Raw genomic sequence first — 21,728 nt, 5'->3', positions numbered from 1 at the left:
AATACGGGTGAATATGGAAATAATGATTTAAAGGGCTTACTAATTAAATTATATTACGTTTTAATTTAGTTAAAATTCTTTAATTTTGACATAAGGCAAACAAGTAAACAAGAGTTGTATTTAATAATAACAACTTTGGTTTATTTTCAACCCTTTATTGACTATACAAATTTGTTTCTTTAGAAAACACTCTTTTAGTATAAAGTAAAAATGATTACTTATAAAACATTTTGCAAATATTTTTCTACCCATGGCTGTTTTGTCACCGGTAGTAAAAGTGTCTTCAACTCGATGTGCATCAAAAGATCACTGGCCTGCAACGGTGGACCCCGTTTTGCCAGAATTTCTGCGCCATTCAACAGTTCTTCCTCAGCATTGCGACAGAAAAGATGCATTATTTTGTGGCCCAGTGCTTCATAATGGCAGTTCTTACCGGGACTAGCCAGCAGGGTGATGACTTCAGTACGCCCAGTGCCGCCTGGTTGGAGTATCAGCGCGAGAGATTCGGTATGAGCAGTAATCCACTGCTGCTCGGTCCCACCAAGGCACCAACAGCCCAAAATGTAGTAGTGGTGACCCCTAATGTGGAGACCACGTCCAGGAAACATTCCTCCAGCTCAACCGAAAACGCAAGTCAGGATTCCGAGGAGGAAGAGGAGACCACAGAGCCACCATCCGAAGATGAAGAACTAGGTGTGCCTAGCGTTCAAGGATTTTTCAAGTTCCTAAAGAACATGCAGAAGACTTGGATCAAGAAGTCGACTCTGACTTTCGGAAAGAAAATAAAGCTGTTGCAAAACCTGCGAGACAATCTTTTAAAGCTAATAGGTCAATTTTAATAAGCTTTGAGATCTTAAGTGCTGCCTCATTGTAATTATTCTGATTTTTAGAGCAACAGTTTGCGGTTCTGTGGCAGCCACCAGAGCGAAAGAGGAGACGACGACGTGGTATTTTGGATGACTCGGAAATAGACTTTCCGCCTGAGGCGGCAATCATGAGCATCAACTTCTTGACATTCGCCGTTTTCCTCATCAAACTGGTCATGGTATGTTTCACGATTAGTACCTTAATAGAAATCTATATATGTATAATGGAATTTCTAATATTTCAGCAAGTGGTTAAAATTGTGAAAAGCAAACATGTTTCATTTTCTGGATTTACCTTTGCTCCAGAAGCTGCAAGACGTCCATAAAGTATAACCTTTGTTTAAGTATGAGCAAAGATTTTTTTATTTTTTAAAAATAAAAAGTATTTTTCCTTAAGTAGGAAAATACTGTAGTATTTATAAACACTAACCTCCTCCTTATAAAAATTATTTATTAAATTGCTTTCCCACGGTTTCTTAATACATTAGTTAAAGATATTCAAAAGTAAGTAAATGTTTTAAATTTTATATTTTACGCTATCGTAAGATATTTTTAAAATTTTGATATATCGATTCTTATCGACTATTCGATTTTGTCTTGCATTGGCTCTCACAGCACTTAGCTTTTGTCCTTCATATGCCATCTGTTTTATTTTCCACACGTGCAACATTTGAATTGTTTCTAATAGCCAGAAATATTCAAAGATATCGTCCTAACAATGGAAGATAAAATACAAATAGAGACCGTATGCAACCACAAAAGGGACGGGAACCTGCCCACCATTCGTAGGTTTTATAGTTAGTCATTAACCTGGAAAGTACCTAAAATCTCACTCTCCATCCATAGTGAAATTCCAGAATGGATCTCTTTTGGGCAACGCAGATTTTAGCATGGTAGAGAGCACCGTGGATCACAAAAAGCGGGCTGTAGTATGGGCGGGTGAGCAGGTGTACACGGGTGAGATTCAGGATAGCGAGGAAGTCGACACCTACATTTGCATTAGGAACAAAGCCACCAACAAAGTTAAAATTGTGCCAGTGCAACAGGCATTGATGTCCAATCACATTTACAAGACACTGGAGCGCCAGAAGAAAACGGCTCCCACCATGAGCCGGGAGCACGCCAACAAGAAGCTGCTCAAGGAGTTTGGAGGGCGCAAGGCATCCCGCTTTGTGGACAACCGCGAACAGATGATGGTCAACGTGGAGGTAATGCGTCAGGATCTGGACGAAACGGTCAATTCAACCATGCTGAATGAAGGGGAAGAGGACAGCACTCTGGCGGACGTAAGCATCAACAATGAGAAGTACCTGGCCAGCATTGTGCCCAAGTTCAACAAAGAGGCCACCAAAGTAGACGAGGTCTACGCTGTGGAAAATTTGATCCCAAGCTCTCTGCTCGAGCGACTGGAAGAGGAGGCCAAGGTGGTATTCTCCACGCCTGTTCAGACTCTACCGTAAGTAATAAGTAACAGAAATAACAAACATGTTAATATTCCTTTCGCTGCAGCATTAAATCGGAATACCTAAAGACATGCTTGGGCACAATTCAGGAAAAAACCATTTCATCTAAACAGGACTTCTTGAACATTAAGCTTATCATCTACATGGACGCCTTACAGTCGCTAATTTCCCTTCGTTCGCGTCAAATGCAGAAGGTTGAACTCTCAGGTATTACGGAGAAGATCGAAAATGATATACGTCATCGTTTTGCGGATCCCAATGTGGCAAAGAAGGGAACTCGCACCAACTTTAGCAGTGAGAAGGCCCTAACACACTTTATTGTTATGTCCCTGCTCATTAGTGAGAAGTTTGAAGTGGACATTAATGTCCTGTCCCGTGCTTTGGCCACCAGCAAGGCTCGGATCAAGCAGTACGCCCATATTGTAAACGCTCTACCAAAATCGAACTCGGACATTCTTAGCCTACGCTTGCCCAGCAAGGTTCCGCCTCTAAAGTCGGGCCGTCGCTTTCAGCGCAAAAAGTAGGAGTATATTCAAGGACACCGCGACCGCCATCGATTTAACAATCGCAGGCGGGCCGACACTTATTTTAGCCAGTTACTTCTGGTTTTGTTATTTTGGGCAAGGCCAGAAAGAAAAAAGGTTCATAGAATGTTATTATTCTAAAGAAAGATAAGTTTTAGAAATGGTAAAACTAATCAATGTAATCACTTGTAGCTGAATAAGACAAAGACCATTAAATAATTATTTTAACAAATCGCCGGGAATTTTTATCGATTTTGTACTAATGGCTTATAACTGCCATGGAAACGAGCCTTTTCTAGCCACCCAAAGTAAAGAGAATCCCATTGAAACCATTTGGAATTCTTAACTTATACCATAGTAAACGTTACATGTTTATACATTTTTTATTTACGTTTTTAGATTGAAAATCGAGAATAACATCAGGCGCGCACACTGGCAACGAATAGTTGCTTGGTAATTAAAGCAACATTGTTTTCAAGTGCTTCATAACTAATTTTGTCCTTGCTGCAGGATGGCCAATCAAAGTGTGTGCCTATTGTGTAGTTTAGTGTGAGTGTGTGTGTGTACGACGGCAATCTTGTTAATCCCTCCCCCTTATAAGTTAGTTGCTATTATCGACGTCCAGACCCGGGTCGTCCTCCTCGCGAACCCTTCCAGTCCTGCCACCAGTCCTGCAATTCCTCCACTCTAGACGGCCAGTCCGAAGACCGAAACAATGCAATACATGGTCTTGTTCTCCCAGCGCACCGTGCAGGATCCGTCGGTGTCGTTGTTCCAGTAGCAGGAGCTGGCGGTGTGCAGTCCTGCGCCGTTCTTCTGCATGATCATGGCGGTCACAATGTACTTATAGGGCTTCTGCTCCTTGGTGAGGACCGTCAGACAGTTCTCCACCACCTGGCCGGTCCAGTTGTTCACCTTGTCGTGCTGGTAGGCGTTCCCACCGATGGTCGTCTCGATGGCCTCCTTAATCGTCTTGCTCACGTCGTCCACAATGAACTGGCTTTCTTCGCGTGAGTCATCCATTTTCGCAGCTTTGATTTGGTCAAACTTACAACTGGTCAAAAAGTAAATGTACTATACTGTAGTTCCTATTGTTGTCCTTGTAGATGTGCGCGCGTTTTTCTGCTCGTCGGCGGCGTTTGAGCAATCGAAATAAAATATGTCGGGAGTCTTTTTTTCGAAGGGATGTGCAAAGCCTACTTTGGTTTTATTTTGGCAGTATTTTCTCGGCGTCTGGATGTGGTCAGACTGTGTCGGAATTTAATCAAAAAAACGGTCACATTTCGGTTTCTTCACACTAGCGTTTTCAATGGACCAAAATATATTCTTCTCTCATAGCTTTTAGAACATCTCTGTTTCTTCTCCCAAAGGTTATAGTATCAATATTTTGTCAAGCAATTGATTAAAAAAAAACAGTATTTTCAAAAGAAACCGTATCAATTATATTAACAAATTATACCACAACAAGACTTTAGTGGATGCATACCATAAATATTGAAAATTATCGATAGAAAGCTGTGTTGAAAAAAACTTGAAAATGAGAAATTTATTCATAGCATTAATTTGGCTGCGTTCCACGGTCACTCTGGCAGAATCAACATAACGGACGCGTTCGCGGCGCAATAAAAACGGATAATAATTAAATTATTCCATAACTCTTCTACGACACAGTTGGAAAACATCGAGGCATATCAAGGCCGACAAATATCGCTATTAAATAGCACAACTGTAAGCGATTCGTACAGAGCGTCATTGAATAAATTCGTTATGGAAAAGTGCCTTGGTGTGTGTGTGCGTGCATATAATTAAGCAAAAGTATTTAGCAAAACGAAGGCGCACATTTCGCAATACACGCTGGGAAATAATCGGGTGATAATTGTCGCAGCTGCAGGCGCACTTCCTTCTCCGTCTCCTGTTTTCTTCGTTTTTGTTTCTGCGGATACGTGCTACTACTATTGCAGCTGCTGTTCAGCTATTTAGCGCGTGTGTGTTAGTGCGCCCGCTACTGTTGTTGTTTTTGTTGGCTCACCTCTCGTTAACCACCTTGAATGCGAGCGAGCAAAAGGGAGGAAGAGTGCAAAGTTAATGTGTGTGTGTGTGTGACAACAAACACAGTACGAGTGTGTGCGTGCAGCATTAGTCATTCTATTTAACTTTTAACTTTTTGGTCCACCTTTTTGAACGCACATCGCCAAAAAGGCAAAGACAAAAAAACCACTAAGCCAGCTTTGCGGATCGGTTTTTTCGAATCGAAGCGAATCGGATCGGAACGAATCGGAAATCGCCAAAAGGTTAGTTACCCGCAATTGATAGTTAACCACATCACCCTGACAACTATGCTTACTTACTTAATTGAAATTCCAGTCAAGGTCGCATTTGTTAATTAATTAAATGTTTGCCCGGGTGACTGCTAGTATAAGGCAAGAAGAAACTTTGCTACTGCACAACTATTGTACAATTCACAAACTATTGCATAAACCGACATGCTACGTTTGTTCCGACTGTTTACTCAAGCCTTAGCGATAAGCGGGGAGTACAGTGACATTTATGGATAGGAAACCCATTTTCTGGCTGCATAATCGACACCACACGAAAAACACTGTCATTGCACTAAGTGAATAGCTAGAATTATTACAGAACATCTGCCCCTGGTTGCCCACATTATTTCCGCTGCAAATGCCACCCCTGGTCACTAAATACACTTATATTATTAAATAATGCACGTTCTCGGAATGCTGAGAACAATATTTCCAGTCGTTCGTTCAGTGGACGTTTTTCTTTCTGTGCAGCTTTGCACGAAGCTTCCCTCTTACCATTAAAAAAAATAGAAAACCGAGGGAATTTCGATTTCGTTTTGTCACTTTCGGACGCAGCAGGTGGTGCAGTGGCGCTTACCTCGCTTTCCAGCTGACTGCCTTTCGGCCGATCCTCACATGAAAACCATATATGTACCATATACCATATGGCACTGCACCACCCCTTTCGCCTACGCCACTGCCCGGTGATAAAACCCTTCGCAGAGCAATCTTAAAATGAAAAACAGGAAATGTATATCACACATAATATATATACATATATTACACAATCTTTTAGGGAAGTGCAATCTTAGGACATGCCAAGGAATAAAGCGGTTTAATAGGTTTACTTAAATCGGACACAGCGCGGCAATAAGTTTGCTATAAAGTTTCGTGATGATAATTTTAGATGATATCATAAACCTATCATAGGAACTGTTGGCTGAGCAAGTATCGAGTGATCAATTTTATTATACACTCAAGGTATCATTTTAAACGACTAATTCAGATGCTACATGCAAATGGCACAAATATCCTCTTTATAGGCCTTTGTTTTTTAAGTGCATTGTTTTTAAAGCACTAAAATAGGCGGCAAGTGTTTTGCACTCAGTACTCGACTCGATACTCCTTTGAGTGCACAAAAATGTGGGCGTGCTCGGAAGTACTGGAGTAAGCTTTCAGCTCTGATTTTGTTCAACTTTGACCCACATTCGGCAAGTGTCCCGCTATGAAACGCACGAGTGGATTGCAAGCGGAGCAGAAGACGGAGGAGGAGTCCCCACATTTCAGCGATGGATTTCATCTGCTGCTCCTCGTATATTTTACATGCAAACGTGCAATTTTCAGCTCGCATTGTTTGTCTAGAATTTGTGGGCTAAGCACAAAACGACATTGTATGCTGTGTAGTGGGTCTATCAATAGTTGTGTGTATGCAAATACGCTTTTAGAACGAACTCCACGAGCTGGAATGGAATGGAACGGCAGGGAGAACAAAAAGTACGAAGTACGAGTATATGATGAACAGGAAAACGTGCTGACAATGTGGAATAGTGCTGCGGATTCGCCAAGTTTTGTTTCACCTATTTTATACTTATTCATTCCGCTTTTGCTCAGCAAAAGGCAAAAAACAAGCAGACTTGTGAAGACTACGAAAAATCTTGGGTTAAGTAAGTAAAACCCGTTTTTGCATTTGGGCTTGTTCTTTCTGGTCTCCCTTATACAAAGTTCTGATCTTTTTTGCTATGACTGGTGCTTATAGCGCCAAATTTGCCGATTAAATATTTACTAGCCATGTGTGTGCGCGTGTATCTGCGAATAGATTGTTGTCGCACCAGATTCAAGCTGTATCCACAAACGCTCATTAGGAGAGTTAAACAGAAAATCAAATTATTCTTTAATCCCCCGATGATAAAGAGCTCTTTCAGCGAACGAGACTGGCTCTTAACAGATCCCCACAGCTCAATAAACCTTAACCTCAAAGACACACAAAGCATGGCTCTGTTTCCCATCATTTGTCATCCATTTACGAAGCGCTTCTTTATCGCACTTGATGTAAATTGAATGATTTCGGCTTTGTTCTCTGTGTAATTTGCTTTAATTGCATCAACGCATTGCGGTCACGTTTTCTCCGATTCTGATACTGCTCTGCTCTGCATAGGGTATATTATATTGGGCAGGTTTAAAAGCGCTTGAAACAAGAAACCCAGCGAAAGAACCCGAAAGTTGGGGCGTGTTTTTAGTTAAGTTCATTTAACTTGTCATGTCTGGCATTAAATTCAATTGACTTCGGCGTTACTTAGAGCAGTGCCATTGCCTTCGTTTTGTTTTGTTCATCTGATGGGGGAGCTTTTGTTTCCGCTGCTCCCATTTGCTATTTTTACGCTACACCTCAACAAATTAGTGTTATTTAATATTTATTTCACTGTTTACGCTGCCATATTTATAAGTGCATAGTTGTATATTTGCTTTAAACTGCGTACTCCTTTATCGTGTAAACTGAGTCAAGCGACAGCAAATTGCCGCCCAAATCAACACTGCTCCATTGCTCATGGGATGTTATGGTTTTTGGAAGGGAATACCAGAGGACAGGGACATGAAATGATTAAAAAATAATGAATTTCTACAAAAACGATTATGTCTATGACAACGATGTGGATGTGAGTTTGAAACGTGACGAGCTAAACAACTTTCTTCTATTACAATTTACACACATACAGTTGCGAAAAAAATAATAGCAGCATCACTACGTATTTTATTCTCGATCAAATAAATTAAGGTTGCGGTACCGAAGGTACGAAATACAGTTTTTTCGCATAATGCTAGAAATTTTTCCCATCAAAAAATGAAAAAAAAAATTTGAATTGTCCATCCCTTTATTTTTTATAATTTTTTTTGGGCAGCAAGGTCTAAAATGAGGCGAAAACAAAAATAGCAGCACTGTCGATTTTTTCAAATATTCAATACTTGTCGGCGGTTTGTTTTGGTGAAAAGCACATGGTTATAAAACTTGACATTTGTATTACTATTTCCAACATTATTTTTTAAGCATACCTCAAAAAAAATTTTTAAAATGGGACGAGGAGAACATTACACTTCAGATAAACGTGACATGGTCAAAAAACCAATTTCTGAAGGAAAATCACACAGAAATATTGGCCTAATCCTTCAATGCTAAAACAAAATGTAGGAAATGTAATCACCTACAACGAGAATCCCGAAAAAAGTGTGAAAAAACAATAATTGGGCACCCATCTCTTCAAAAGGCTAGTGCCCGAGAGCAAGAAGATTCCATTTAAAGCTGCTAGCGAACTGAAAAAGGATCTCAACATATCCGCAACAGCGCAAACAGTTCACACATGTCTATGGAAACATGGTTTAAAAGGCTGTAGTCCAAGGAAAGTCCATTTTTTTTTAATGGGAGACACATACCCAAGCGCCTTAAGTTCGTCAAGGAACATTTAAATTGGCCATGCGAAAGATGGACGAACTTTTTATTGTCAGATGAGAGCAAGGTGGTTTTTTTGGTGGCAATGGATCTTGATCGAATGTAAGGCGCCCTAGGAACACCGAATATAAGCCAAACGACACAGTAGAAGCAATTAAACACGAAGGAACCTAATGGTATGGGCTTGTTTCTCGTATCATGTAGTTGGAGCAATACCATAATATACCATGGATAAAAACCATCATGGATCAACATGTGTTTGTGGATATTTTGGTGAGGATGATGCTACCCTTTCCGAATACTATTAACAAGACTATGACCTCAAGTTCACCAGCAGGAAAGCCAAGGATTCGTTCCAAAATAAATCTGTTCCTGTTTTGGATTGGCCTGCACAGTCCCCAGGCCGTAATCCCATCAAAAATTCTTGGTCAGATATGAGAAAAGCAGTTGTAGCTTCAAAGTCAACTAACAACGAATAACTTTGGGTATAATTAAGGTGTCCTGGAGCAAAATATCCCTAAAACGGGGCCAGGACCTGGTTGATTCCATGCCAAAACGTTGCGATCCTGTTACTGGTAATAAGGGATACCCAACCAAATATTAAATTAGTGGGAAAGGTGTAGTTTTAGCACGCAAACATTTGTTATTAGTGAATTTTTTACTATCAAGTTTAAAATTGAAAATTTAAGCATTTTCAATTTTTTGAAGTGATATTTTATTTTTCGCCTAATTTTGTCGTTTTTAACAAAGAGCCTCATTTAAGATAAGAATAATAAAACAATTGTAGTTATTTTTTATTTCCTAAGAAGTGAATTGTTTAACCTTTCTAAAAAGGTATTTCAGCTCCTTTTAAGCCCTAAATTGAAGGTAGGAGACTTATTCAAAGTGCTGGGCAAGTGCTGCTGTTTTTTTTTTCGCAGCTGTATATGGTTGGTGTTATATCGTTTTTACCGTGTACTCCATAGAGGGATCCACATCATTCAGAGGATAATGCTTTTCATGGAGCGCTCAAGTGGCGCAAGTCGAAGACGACTAATGGAGCACTTGTGGCCCTTTGTGACGTGATTTTGGTCTAGTGTTTATTTGGCCATTGAAAATAAAAGCATTCAAGGTCGTCACGCCTGTTTTCGTAGGTGCGGTGGTCGAAAATGTCAAAGTATAAGCAATTGCAAATGTCAACAATCGATGCCAAGGAAATTGGGATTGTGGAAAGAGAAATGCTCGGTAGCGCACAATTCATTAAAAGCGGAGCATGGAAATTGCTCTTTCAAACGCAATCCATTCCAATTTATAGCAGTCGCCTATCAATATCGCTCTCACTCGATTTTGAACGAATCAGCTCCACCCCACATACTCGTGTACATATGTATGTATGTATGTATGTATACCTCTCATCACACATGTGTATGAAGACTGAGATCGATGTGTTTGTCACTTTCTTTTGTTCTGCTTTCCTCCGACTTCCATTGTTCGTGCGACTTTGCTCGAACGTGCGGTCAAGCCTGAGGATGGTCCACTATGCCAAAGTAAAAGTTTCCCCTAACCCAAGTGTCTCGCATCACAAAGCGTATGTGCCCACACATTCTGTCAACCGGCGACTGAATCATCCATTCTATCCCATAAACAATTTCACTGGAAATCAGTTACATGAAAAGCCGTGTCTGGAAATACTCAAAGCCGAATGAAAACAAGCAATTAGCCAGCATTTTCACAGACTTCATTCTCATTGCAAGCTGTAAAGGGAGTCAGTCGCTGTGTAAACCGGTTAACATCGACTGCTCTTGAGCTTGAACCGCAGAAAAAGAGTAGCTTTATTACACACTTCCGAAGGCCCCAACTGAATTCAAGTTTTCGATAGATCAAGGAAAGAGCTTGAACTTATTAGAAATCAAGAATAAGTTGATTCTATAAAAGCCATACAAGGCTAGTCGACCAGTCCATACAATTTCAGATAGAGATTTCAGCCAAAGTGTTTTTTTAATCATCGGAATATAAACTAGTTTCTGACCTGCTGCCTATTTGATGCCAGAGCTTTACTTTATGTGCCTTTTAATGTGCGAGATCCTAATTAGCTGCAACTCGGGTTTAATTTGTTTAAGTGCGCTAATAATAGGTGTAATGTAGAGCACCTCATTAAGATTTACCCCCGCCAGCGATGAGGGTGATTATTTGATCAATTTTACTGACGCCACGCGGAAAATGGGAAAAGGAAAGCGTGTTTGCCATTGTAAATACCCTGCTCTTACTCTTGAATTTCTACACATGTCTATACAAAGCAAATAGTAAGCAAAATGATTAAATTCGCATTCAAAGGAACGACAACAAACTAGGTGGGTGGGCGTGGGTTGTGGGTGGTGGGCCGCTGCCCACTTTTCTTTCTCCCATCATCACCTTCTGAAGGTGATTTTAATTAAATTGTAAATGCCAGGTTTGTTCTACGTTTAACCGTTGAAAACGTATCTGCCATTAGCGTCACAGTTTAGTCCGCCAGTCGGTTTTTTGTGCAGCAAGTTATTCAATGATGGGCGAAATGAACAGTCAGACATTTCACAGATTTATTTATTTATTTATTCATTCCCCTAGGTTTCGTGTTTACTTTATTTACAGGGAAGGTCTCCTCCATAGAAGAAATGGAAATTTGCATGAATTTCGCATGCAGCGACTATTTGTTATGATTGGATGTTTACGGCTGCGGCTGAAAGAGTTTGAAAGTTTCCAAAGTTTCTAAACATGAAATCCCAGTTCTATTGTGCACACATTCAGACTTTCCGTTAAATGGCATATTGTTCAGTTTCGTTGGTCGATCATTGACTTTGAATGAATTCGAATAAGAAATTTAAAATCCAATCTGTTGCGTCATCAATCGAAAACTAGTCGTTTATGGAACTTCTCCCCCAAAAGCTCTTGAGTTTCTTAGATCTTTTTGGCTTCAGAAGTACATTAGGCATGTTCCTTTAAACTACAGCTCTGGCGGGAACGACCTTTCACACAACCAAAGAGCTTACAAATATTTGCGAACTGTTTGCGTTCGCAGAACCAATAAACATATGTAATTCCGGCCATGTGCTTAAACATATTTACCACTAAATACACACCCCCCCTCAAAGAGGCAGAAATTGTTTGCCGCGGGACCATCTCCTCCCACCTTTTAGTCATTTTATTTCCGCGAATGGGTCTTCTGGGAATTCTCTGTGTGACGCACTAATTTCAACCATCCTCCCATCTTTCGAATCGCAGAAAAATACGCATAAGTATATGGGAATTTATTTTATCAAATCATACGCCGCCCCTTTAGTTGCCTTACATTTTTTGCGGCTTAAAATTGTTTATAGAAATTGTTTTGTTTACGCAAACCATTTCGTTGTTCTCGCGAGAGGCGACATTGGATTTGCTCTTATCACTGCCACCGCCCATTTTGCTTGTGTTTGGCTTTTCTGCGGAATATCCCACTTGTGGCACATGCAGTCCAATTCAGCTGCGCTTCTGAATCGGCTTGGTTCGGTTCGGTTCCACCATGTGCCGGGCACCGGGAACCCTGCAAGTGGGGCAACTGCAGCAGTCCACAATGCAGCTACATATTTTCTGGATCCGGCGCAAACTCGAAAACGTTTCATTGCGCTGCCATTGATATCACTTTTGTTCACTATTTATTATCGTGGCTTTACCAACGCGAAAAGCTTAAATAGACTGATAGAAAAAACTAAAGGGAAAAAACCGCAGTAATTAGCAGATGAGCATTTGTGGATTTGGATGATGATGACGTAAATGTTCGAGAAACCCCTGCGAAATCAACAAGTTCTATATTTATTCCTTCGCTTTCGCCAATTGCATCGTAAACAGAAAGCACTAAAGAGCATTTCGGATCTGTCGATTGATGGTTTCCACTTATGATAATAAACGACTTCGCAATCTGTTGATTGCTGAAAATCATGGTGCGTGTATGCCGAATAATTCGATCTAATCAATGAACCTGTCTGGTTTATTACTACAGTGAGTCACACATAGTATTCCCTTATAATAATCAGAAAATCCGTTTTCACTATCAGTAACTGGAGCGTTCTGTGTCCGAGCGTATTTTATCAGAAGTCTTCACAGCAAATCCACTTGAGTCAAGTACTTAAGCTAAAATCTTATCTGGCATAGTAAATCAATAAGCATTTCTTAATGTTTATTGTAAAGACAGGGTGGCGTGACCTTCGAATAAAGTAAAAGTAAATTTTTATGATCTTGTTTTACTAAGAAAAAGTGTAGAAAGAAATTCCTTGATGAAAAAATTACTAGTCAAGCAATCATTTTCAACTCTTAGTAATGACATTTAAAAATATCAGATTGTTCTCGTCCCAGAAACCCAGCAAACTCGTTAATATTTCGTATTGGTTTCGTTTTTGAAATTTTGAGTAGAAGAAAAGCCCCACGAGAAGTCTGATCACATTGGTGGGGTGCGAGTCAACCATTTCGAAGCAGCTCTCCATGAAAGTTCACTTGTCGTGAGTGTCGCTTATCAGGCTCAAATATTTGCGATAACAACACCGTCTGATTTTGCATGTTTAATTTGAGAACGCCATTAGGGCGAACTCCGTGTAGCTGTTCTGTTCACAAAGTTAATTGAATTCCCTTTGGTCGCCTCTTCGATTGCAGGTAGAATGACCATTCCATCAAGACCGGCGCCCGCTCCGCCCGGATCACGTGGCCAGACCGCCGCGGCTGGGGCGAATGCCAGCCTGGAACAGCTGCGTCTCCAGCTCCAGCAGCAGCACCTGCAGCAACAGCAGGCGGCTGGAGGAGGACTCCAGAAGCTGACCATCAAGCTGCCGCCGCCGCCCAAGGGTCCGCTGCAGTCGCAGGTTTCGCCGCACAAGCGGACCGCCGTCAGCAACAATAACAACGGCAGCCTTTTCGACGAGCCAATGGCAGGATCGAGCATCACGCGGAAGTTTCCGCAGGCACGCTACACGCCGGCCACCAACTGGGACGACGATCCATTTGGTGGGAGCAACGGAAATGATCGCTTCAAGAAGATGCCACCGCCGCGACCACCGCCGCCCAAGGTGCTGGTCAATGGGCAGAACGTGGCCAAGTCCACCTCCTCGATGGCATCGGCGGTCACTGGCGGTACTGGCAGACTCATGTCGAACATTTTCCATCGCAAGAAGTCCACGTCCACGGCATCCGCCGCTGCTTCCAAGGCCGCAGCGGAAAATCGCGTCTACGGCCTGAGCAGCGGCAATGTCGCTACACCAAGCTACAGCAACAACAGCAGCAGTGCATCATCGGCGGCCTTTAGCAATGTGGATTGGAATGCAGCGTGGAACACGGCCACCACTACCACAACTACCACCTCGATCAGTTGCCCTAGCTCCCATTATGCCTCGCAGCAGACGGCCGATGCACAGCTCATCAGCTTCGATTCGCCGCCCTCGTCGCCCACCTTTACCCAGAAGTCCAACAGCGACTGCGTCAGCGTGGACAGCTTCAGCTCGGATAGCAACTTCAGTTCGCCCAACAACGGCAGTGTTTCGCAGCCGGAGAGTGGATTCGAGGACGATTACCATCGATCGCGGCCCTCCACACAGAGTCCGCTGGATCCGTGGGAGGCGGTGGATAGCGTTGGACACGGAGGAGTCGATAGCTTTGGCTCCGCCCCAGTGCGTCAGACGTACCCGTTGCAGTCACGCACCTCGGACAATCCGCTGTGCAATGGCAAGAGTCTGTTGCCGCCCATTCAATCGCTTACCATGCCCACCATTATCAAGCCCAAGATATCGCAAAAGCCAAAGGCTCCGAAACCACCACCATTTATTGGAGGTCACTTACCGCCAGGTTATAGCATACCAGGTTACGGAGGATCGGAAACGCCACCTTCGCCCCCAATGCCCAAAGGACCTCCACCACCGCCGCCATCTAGCGGAATCTCACTGCTGGATGTGATAAACGGGAAAGTGGACGCTTTAGCGCTTAGCAACGGATGCCAGGGCTACATGGAGGAGGAAGTAGTTCCTTATGCCATTACACTCTATGATTTTGACGGCATTGAGCCGGGCGATCTTAGTTTTAGAGTAAGTTCTTGACACCCTCGTACGATTTAATTAGTATAATAATGCTGATATTTGTAGGAGAACGAGAAAATTTATCTGTTGGACCATCCCACGCCGGAGTGGTTGCGCGGACGCACACGTTCCGGATGTGAGGGCATTTTTCCAATCAACTACGTGGACATCAAGGTGCCATTAGGGGCCACTGGTGGCGGTGCTGCCGCTCCAGCTGTAAGTGCTGCAGCACCGTCACCCAGTCCGTCACAACAGCAACTGCCGACGGCGCTCTGCTTGTATCACTTTCCCGGAGAAGTCGAAGGAGATCTCGCCTTGCAGGTAATTATCCTTTAAGCAGCGCCTCGTTACAGAATTTATATTCAATTTTTCTTCCCATAGGAGAACGAATTGGTCACAGTGCTTTATAGGATTAACGAGGACTGGCTGTACGGCGAGGTAGCGGGTCGTCAGGGACAGTTTCCGGCCAACTTCCTGGACCAGGTGCCCGCTAATCTGCATACGTTGTAACGATAAGGAGTCCCCGATCTAAAACGATCTATAATTGTATACCCGAAACATTGTCGATAAGCAAGTGAACGTCGAGCGAACTGAATCATATATACACACATATATAATTGTATTTTTACTATATTCTTTTCGAAAAATATTATGAATCGAGCATATAGTCTAAGACAACTAGTTTGTAAGAGAATCGCAAAATGTTATTATGGGTGCATTGGAAACATGCCCATCCCCTCCCCGCTTATACACGGGATCGATTTATTGATTTTATGTTCAATCCGCGTATGGAACTGTTTTGTTAACTGAGTAATTCTATATTTATGTATTATAAATGATTTGCTGATCCTCAAAGTATTCGCCCAGCCCCATAGACCCAAACCCAATAGAGCAGGGAAAAATATTGTAAATAAGTTAAAACGTACGTGATTTCTATTAATGTTTAATAATTTAAATTGAGTTTAGTTAGACACTTAGTTAGGCACATTTACAGATTCCAATTTATGATGCAAGCCGTTTGTTTATGTATGTATTAATAATTCTTTAAAGTGCTTAGGGCAGTTCATCTCCGAATGTGAGAATGTGAGGATGAAGGGTTATTTATTTGTCCCTTACAGAGTGCTCCTTTCACAATTTGTAGGACTTATCGCTAATAAAGTATCAGGATATCCTAGCAATAAAGAATGTAAACTGAAATAAATGAAGACGATCACAAAAATCCAGCTGATACTCATTTTCTTGGTTGCCTATGTGTTACATTTCAGTGTGGTGTTCTATTTTCACACCCGATTTCATTCGACCATCTCTGCCTACGTAGAACACATCGGGAAACTTTTCGTCGTCTAGTGTCTTTGCAAAATTATTCTTTAGTCGTTTCGGAAGTGTCAAGTCTACTCAACCGTTTCTCTCAGCTCCGAGCAAACAAAATTATTTCCATTGACAATTTTCCAGTATTCGCCGGCTTCACATCCGTGTCGGTTTTTTTGATTTTCTGTTTCTGGATTTTTTGAGGTCAGTGTCCCATAATCAGCCATGTCCGGTGATTGCAACACGTACTGCCCCAATCCCTGCGATCCTTGCCAGACGCCCACAGATTTCTCGCCCTGTCCGCCGGGCTCGACATGTCCGCCTTGCGATTGCGGCGACTATGCAGGATGCTGCTACCAGCAGCCGCCGCGCACAATGCCCATCCTGCCCAAGTCGCACTTTATGCGCTCCACAGCGCCGCTGGACACTGACACCATTTACCGGCGGTCGTTCTATGCCAACTGCGGCGACAACATTAGGGCCCGGCCCGTAATGCCGTGCTCCCAGATCCGAGCCTCCACGGCGCCGCTGGAAAAGTGCACCATTCAGAAGCTATCCTATATGCCACCATGTCCGGTGAAGCGAACGCCACCCATCGTTCCCATGGAGAGCGGCCTGCGCTTCGAGGGACCCATCTATGCGATGACCTCGCAGAAACACGATTACGTGCCCAAGGGGATCGTGAAGCGGGATCCCATTAAGCCGCGAGTGGCTATCTGCACGTCGAATGCGCCGATGGAGCGCTGTACCATCCAGAAACTGAGCTACATGCCCATCGATGTCTGCCAGAATCCGCCTCCGAAGGCCATGGTCCAGGGATCGCACTACTGCAAGCCGGCAGGCCCCATGGAGCGCTGCACCATCCAGAAGCTGTCGTACATGCCGGTTTGCTTGCCAGCCAAGGAGCCCACGCCCTGGGCAGACAAGATACGCTGTGTGCCGCCGCGCTACTCCAATGTCTGCACCACCTACAACCTTAGCTATATGCCCAACTGCAATGAGGCACGAACTGCTCCGGTGACGCCGCTCACCACCTTGCGCTTCTGTGGCAACGACGCCGGATCCGGAAGCACGGTGTACAAGCTTAGCTACATGCCAGTAGACGCCTCCAGGACCAAGCCGGCGCCAGTCCTGCCCAGGGACACTTTCTGCCGGCCCTCAGGACCGCTAGAAAGGTGCACCATTCAAAAGGCAAGTATTCCAACCCACATCAGACTTCCCAAGATTTTTAAATACGCTTATCTTCTCTCCTACTAGCTGTCCTATCAGCCGAATTGCACGGAGCGTACTCCTCCGATTCGCCCGATGGAGAATGGCCTGCGATTCGACGGACCCATGTATGCGATGACCACCCAGAAACATGACTTTGTGGCCAAGCCGCACGTGAGGAGGGCTCCCATCATGCCGCGAACGGCCTTCTGCCGGCCCACTGGAGCCATGGAGCGTTGCACGGTGAACAAGTTGTCCTACATGCCGGTGGACGTCGCCTGCTTCCCACGCGCCGAGTCCGTCCGACCACGACAGGGATTCTGCCGGAACGAGGGACCCATGGAGAAGTGCACCACATACAAACTCAGCTACTTGCCGAACTGTGTGCCACCCAAGGAACCCCTCCCGTGGGCCAGATACACATCCTACTGCCGCCCAACCGGACCTATTGAGAAGTGCACTATCCAGAAACTTAGCTACGGGCCGCCGGGAGCTTTCCAGCGCTGTGGTGGTAGGTTCCAACCAGATTTACCACCTATTTCTAAAATATAATCCGAATCCCGAACAGGTCCTTGTGGAACTGGTGGTGCCGATGGCACCTTCCCCAAAGCCGGAATTTGTTAGGCTGGAAATACTTTATGATTGCTCTCAAGAATACTGCTACCAAGCTCATCCCGAGTTCTACGTTTGTGTTCAAGCTAAATCTCTCAGTCCAGGTCTTCTAAGGAGATAACTTTGTTTTTGTTTTAAATGCTTGTCAACAAGTTCGCTTGCGAACTGCCCTGAGTAACCAAGCGCCGCTATCCGTTCCTTCGCTCCACAATCCCTTTTATCATGTATATACAGAAAATTGCAGGTAATTCAATAATTGGCTTACGAATTATGGTGTATTCCTCATTGTCAAATTAAAGTATGTTCACAGAAATATAGCAATCCAGTAAATCATATATTAACTAACACGTATAATTGGATTTATACAACTAAGTCTAGGGTATTGCGTCTCAAATCATTTGAATCTGCAGCCTCCGCTTACTGGCTTCCCTCCGCTTCTTATCCCGCTTCTTGCGAGCCTGTGTGGCCTCCCTGAAGAGCTGGACACCATCGCGCTGCTCTACTTCTGTTTGTAGCAGGGCCAAAGCGTGTAGGTTCCATCCCAAGACATCCCGCAGCTGGCCAACATCCCGCTTGAGCATCGAGAGCAGCTTGACAAGCAGAGGCTTCAGGTTCTTAGCCGCCGAGATGGGCTTCATGTGCACCTTGAACAGGAAGATGGTGACGCGACAAAGCAGCTCCAGTTGATCGGGTCGCTGGGTCAGCAGAGTGGGTAGGCGCTCGAGGACTTCACACACAGTGGCGAAGGGGAGTAGGAGAAGTGCCTCCTCGAGATCGGAAGCACGTATTCTCATCAGGGTGCTAACCAGGAAGTCTTTAGGATTCTTTACCTGCAGTGCCTGCATCAAGGGATGTAACTCGGGCTTCTCCTCCGCCTCGAGCTCGAACTGTTTAGATATTTCCAGGCATTCGAGAATCGATTCAGCAGACTGTTCGGAACCCACTGTTTTGCGTGACGGCATTTTAAGACCCGGAAGCAAGGGAACAGTGTTGTCCTCGCCCGTGGCCAGTTGCTCATTCTCCATTTGCTCTCGCTCCTCCTCCTGCACATCCTTCAATACAATGGTCTCCTCTGTGCGCTCGTACATTCTAAGAGTTCTATCTGATCCGCAGGTGACCAAATAACGTCCATTTGGAGATACGGACAAACAATAGGCTTCGCCTATATGTCCAGGCAAGGTAAGAATCTTCTCGAAGTTATCGCCATCCCACTGTTTCACCTTTCCATCCTTTCCGCACGTAAAAAACATGTGCGTTCTGGGTATGAACTGTACACTCATTACTGAATCGTCGTGTGCAAAAATGGAACGATGACAGTCTCCAAAGCTTAAACCCCAAACTTTCACGTTACGATCGGCGGATCCTGTTACAATGAGGTTGGAGTCGTAAGAGATGTCCATACAGATCACTGGTAACTTGTGACCGTACAGGGATAAGTAGAACTTGAAGGTGTCGAGGAAGAAAACCTTTACGGTGGCGTCCAGCAATCCCACAGCCAGGTACTTCATGTCCGGACTAACAGCCAAACACAGCACGGTCTCCTCCAGTTTCAGTGTGTTCTTGTGCAGCAGGGACAGCACCTTGGTTTGGGCAGCGCCTTCGCCGGCATCGATTAGCTCGAATGTCCAGATCTTAACCGTGGAATCGCCACTGCCAGTGACGCATCCTTTTTGATCGGGCAGTATTGCAATGGACCAAAGTTCGCCTTCGTGAGCCGGAATCTCCTCCACTATATCAGCCGCTGCCACGTCCACAATAAGCAATTGGCCGCTCTTCATGCCCAGAAGGACGTAGTGATCGCCAGGAACAAACTTCGAGCAGAGGATGTAGTCCGTTGGCACAGTTCGCAGGCACTGCATGGCATCTCGATCCCAGAACTTAAAGGATTCTCCAGCTCCGGAACCAATGGCCAGGGAATCGTTGCTAAAGCACACGGATCGCACTTCAGATTGGTGGCCCAGTCGAGTAAGTGACCTTAGAAGTTTCGCACTGGGATCGGTTGCTTTACGCGTCTTGATAGACGCCTCCAGCGAGTACAGGGACAGGCTGTTGTTGGCCAAACTAACAAGGACACGCAGCTCTTGGTTCTGGCCCAAGACCACATCAATGGACTTGATCTTCTGCTTGGCACGGATGCTTTCCAATCGCTTGATTTCATCGCTTAGCGACTGTTCCGCGGACAGCTTTGCTTCGTCTGCTCCCTCGTCCTCAGCGGTCTTTTTCTCCTTTTTTAAGCGCTTAGTCAGACGTTTCTTCACCTCTTCCGGCGTGCAGATGTAGAAATTCTCGATTAGGTCATTAGTGCCGTGGCAGCTGATCACACGTTCACTAGGATCGGTCACCAGGTTTACGGTGCGACCCTTTCCAGCCCGCTGGATGGTGCCGCAGTTGCTCACGCTAATGGGGCTGATGGTGTCCTCGTCATCAATAGATAGGCCATCAACGGCAGATTCAAGAGTTTCAGTGATGGCACCGTCGTGCTTTCTCAGGCGGTAAACGTTCATGCCGCTTTCGCCAGCGCCGGCAACCATTAGATTACCAATAAAGGCCAGTGCCCAGACTTCGGTGCGGTTATCCACGATGGTCTTGAAGCAAAACTGCGTCTCCAGGTTCCAGAACTTAATTTGCGTGTCCTTTGAGCAGCTTACCACTACGCTCTCGTCCACTAAACGCTGCAGGAAATGAGCGTCTGTGATGGCGGCATTGTGACCACTCAACCGAGCCCTTCCCGCCTGCTCCACCACATCAACGACCACCAGTTCGGTGTCCAGGCCTCCGCTCACCAGCCGCATGCCCTGCAAATCGTACCGCAGGATGCTCACAGCGTTCTTGTGGAGTGCCAGCGTACAGATGGGATCGTAGTACCTGTCCGAGCAGAGATCGAAGATCTGCACCATGCCATCCGTGTAGCCAACGGCAATGTGCAGGTGATCTGGGGAGACCCTCAGGCAGGTGACCTCAAACTTTTCGCGCCGCAGCGTCAGCTTGCGATCGCCCATTCTGGGGTAAATAAAATGAAAATGTAAAAAGTAAGGAAAAAGCTTTGTAAGCCAACCTACCGCAAATCCCACACGATCACATTTTCAGCAGCTGGAGCGGCCACATATCGACCCTCCGTCTTGTCCACAACGGCAAAGTTCACATTGGCACGGCCGGAGGTAATGATATTAAAGCTGTCTATAGCCCGGTAGGCCAAATATTGTTTAGTTAAACCCATCGCAGCATTCAAAACACATAAGGTAAATCAAAAATCGCGTTTCACGTGTTTGGAGATGGATCCCAATCGATTGCCAGACGTTGCTATCGATTAGTTCTTCGAAATCAAAACAGTTGGCAGCGCGATTGTGTGGCAGCGCCGCGCGATTTCCGTTAGGCGCCTGCGCGTTTAAAAGTCGGAAATCTAACAAACCCAACCCAGCTGAAGCTGCAGATTTTGCACAAATAGTTAATAAAGAACAGAGAGCTAATCATGTCTAACTATCCCAGTGCTTCCGCATCCCAGTCTACAGGTATAGACAATATTTGTTCCCTTTACTTTAGTCTGAAATAAATAACTGAAACTTTACCAGGAACCTCTGACCTGGACACGGAGTCCGTGGAAGTTCTGCGGGAGCGTCTAAGCACCATGAAGCGTCTCATGGCCGAGCGGACGTCCCAGCAGCAAAACAACCCCGCCACCACGGAGGAGATCTTCTCCACCAAACGCCACCGCTCGGCGGGCATCATCGATGGAAACTTCCTGAGCATCGCGTTCGGAGGAGCTTTGCTGGTGATCATCACGGTTTCGGTGTACGCGTTCTACAATCTCTACCATGCCATACTCAAGAAGTTCCCTTCGCGCCACGAGGAGCTGTAAACGATGCCAAGTTCGATGCGGGTTTCCGCTTACACATATGTACGAGTTTCTGCATTTAATAATAAATTGTAGCATGAATTTTACTATTGAGAAGTGAAAAACCT

At 44.6% G+C, this 21,728-nt stretch overlaps 7 protein-coding genes and 1 long non-coding RNA gene across 10 annotated transcripts; 5 read left to right on the top strand and 3 right to left on the bottom strand.

Moving 5' to 3' along the window:
- Window positions 1-64: 64 nt before the first annotated feature.
- LOC120321753 lies at window positions 65-516 on the bottom strand. The gene is made up of 2 exons (XR_005561471.1): window positions 434-516; window positions 65-364 (listed from the first exon to the last, which is right to left on the bottom strand). It is a non-coding gene; the product is annotated as an uncharacterized LOC120321753 (long non-coding RNA).
- Window positions 363-1,256, top strand: LOC6535549. Its single transcript, XM_039375478.1, has 3 exons — window positions 363-828; window positions 891-1,045; window positions 1,112-1,256. The coding sequence occupies exons 1-3, from the start codon at window positions 390-392 to the stop codon at window positions 1,190-1,192; spliced, it is 675 nt and encodes a 224-aa protein (XP_039231412.1). The 5' UTR covers window positions 363-389; the 3' UTR covers window positions 1,193-1,256.
- A 235-nt stretch (window positions 1,257-1,491) lies between these two features.
- Window positions 1,492-3,085, top strand: LOC6535548. Its single transcript, XM_002096141.3, has 3 exons — window positions 1,492-1,651; window positions 1,713-2,322; window positions 2,376-3,085. The coding sequence occupies exons 1-3, from the start codon at window positions 1,585-1,587 to the stop codon at window positions 2,851-2,853; spliced, it is 1,155 nt and encodes a 384-aa protein (XP_002096177.1). The 5' UTR covers window positions 1,492-1,584; the 3' UTR covers window positions 2,854-3,085.
- A 132-nt stretch (window positions 3,086-3,217) lies between these two features.
- LOC6535547 (dynein light chain Tctex-type) lies at window positions 3,218-4,064 on the bottom strand. The gene has a single exon (XM_002096140.4). The coding sequence runs from the start codon at window positions 3,874-3,876 to the stop codon at window positions 3,541-3,543; it is 336 nt and encodes a 111-aa protein (XP_002096176.1). The 5' UTR covers window positions 3,877-4,064; the 3' UTR covers window positions 3,218-3,540.
- A 366-nt stretch (window positions 4,065-4,430) lies between these two features.
- LOC6535545 (formin-like protein 7) lies at window positions 4,431-15,858 on the top strand. Of its 3 annotated transcripts, none has more exons than XM_039376286.2 (4): window positions 4,431-5,144; window positions 13,231-14,648; window positions 14,706-14,960; window positions 15,021-15,858. In XM_039376286.2, the coding sequence occupies exons 2-4, from the start codon at window positions 13,236-13,238 to the stop codon at window positions 15,147-15,149; spliced, it is 1,797 nt and encodes a 598-aa protein (XP_039232220.1). In that variant the 5' UTR covers window positions 4,431-5,144; window positions 13,231-13,235; the 3' UTR covers window positions 15,150-15,858. The 3 variants fall into 3 exon arrangements, with proteins under 3 accessions (XP_039232220.1, XP_039232222.1, XP_039232221.1); XM_039376288.2 differs by having other exon boundaries at window positions 4,433-4,581; XM_039376287.2 differs by lacking the exon at window positions 4,431-5,144 and adding an exon at window positions 12,919-13,079.
- Window positions 15,859-15,939: 81 nt separating this feature from the next.
- LOC6535543 (stabilizer of axonemal microtubules 1) lies at window positions 15,940-18,109 on the top strand. The gene is made up of 3 exons (XM_039376289.2): window positions 15,940-17,138; window positions 17,205-17,667; window positions 17,725-18,109. The coding sequence occupies exons 1-3, from the start codon at window positions 16,173-16,175 to the stop codon at window positions 17,778-17,780; spliced, it is 1,485 nt and encodes a 494-aa protein (XP_039232223.1). The 5' UTR covers window positions 15,940-16,172; the 3' UTR covers window positions 17,781-18,109.
- Window positions 17,868-21,725, top strand: LOC6539923. Its single transcript, XM_039376290.1, has 3 exons — window positions 17,868-17,899; window positions 21,181-21,277; window positions 21,338-21,725. The coding sequence occupies exons 2-3, from the start codon at window positions 21,238-21,240 to the stop codon at window positions 21,622-21,624; spliced, it is 327 nt and encodes a 108-aa protein (XP_039232224.1). The 5' UTR covers window positions 17,868-17,899; window positions 21,181-21,237; the 3' UTR covers window positions 21,625-21,725.
- Window positions 18,025-21,058, bottom strand: LOC6535542 (WD repeat-containing protein 3). Its single transcript, XM_002096135.3, has 2 exons — window positions 20,828-21,058; window positions 18,025-20,768 (listed from the first exon to the last, which is right to left on the bottom strand). The coding sequence occupies exons 1-2, from the start codon at window positions 20,983-20,985 to the stop codon at window positions 18,158-18,160; spliced, it is 2,769 nt and encodes a 922-aa protein (XP_002096171.1). The 5' UTR covers window positions 20,986-21,058; the 3' UTR covers window positions 18,025-18,157.
- Window positions 21,726-21,728: the final 3 nt, after the last annotated feature.

The sequence above is a fragment of the Drosophila yakuba genome, chromosome 3R (genome assembly GCF_016746365.2).
Source record: "Drosophila yakuba strain Tai18E2 chromosome 3R, Prin_Dyak_Tai18E2_2.1, whole genome shotgun sequence".
In the NCBI taxonomy this organism is placed as follows: Eukaryota; Metazoa; Arthropoda; class Insecta; order Diptera; family Drosophilidae; genus Drosophila; species Drosophila yakuba.
The sequence above is the reverse complement of the archived record's forward strand: the minus strand, read 5'-3'. Positions and strand labels throughout refer to the sequence as shown.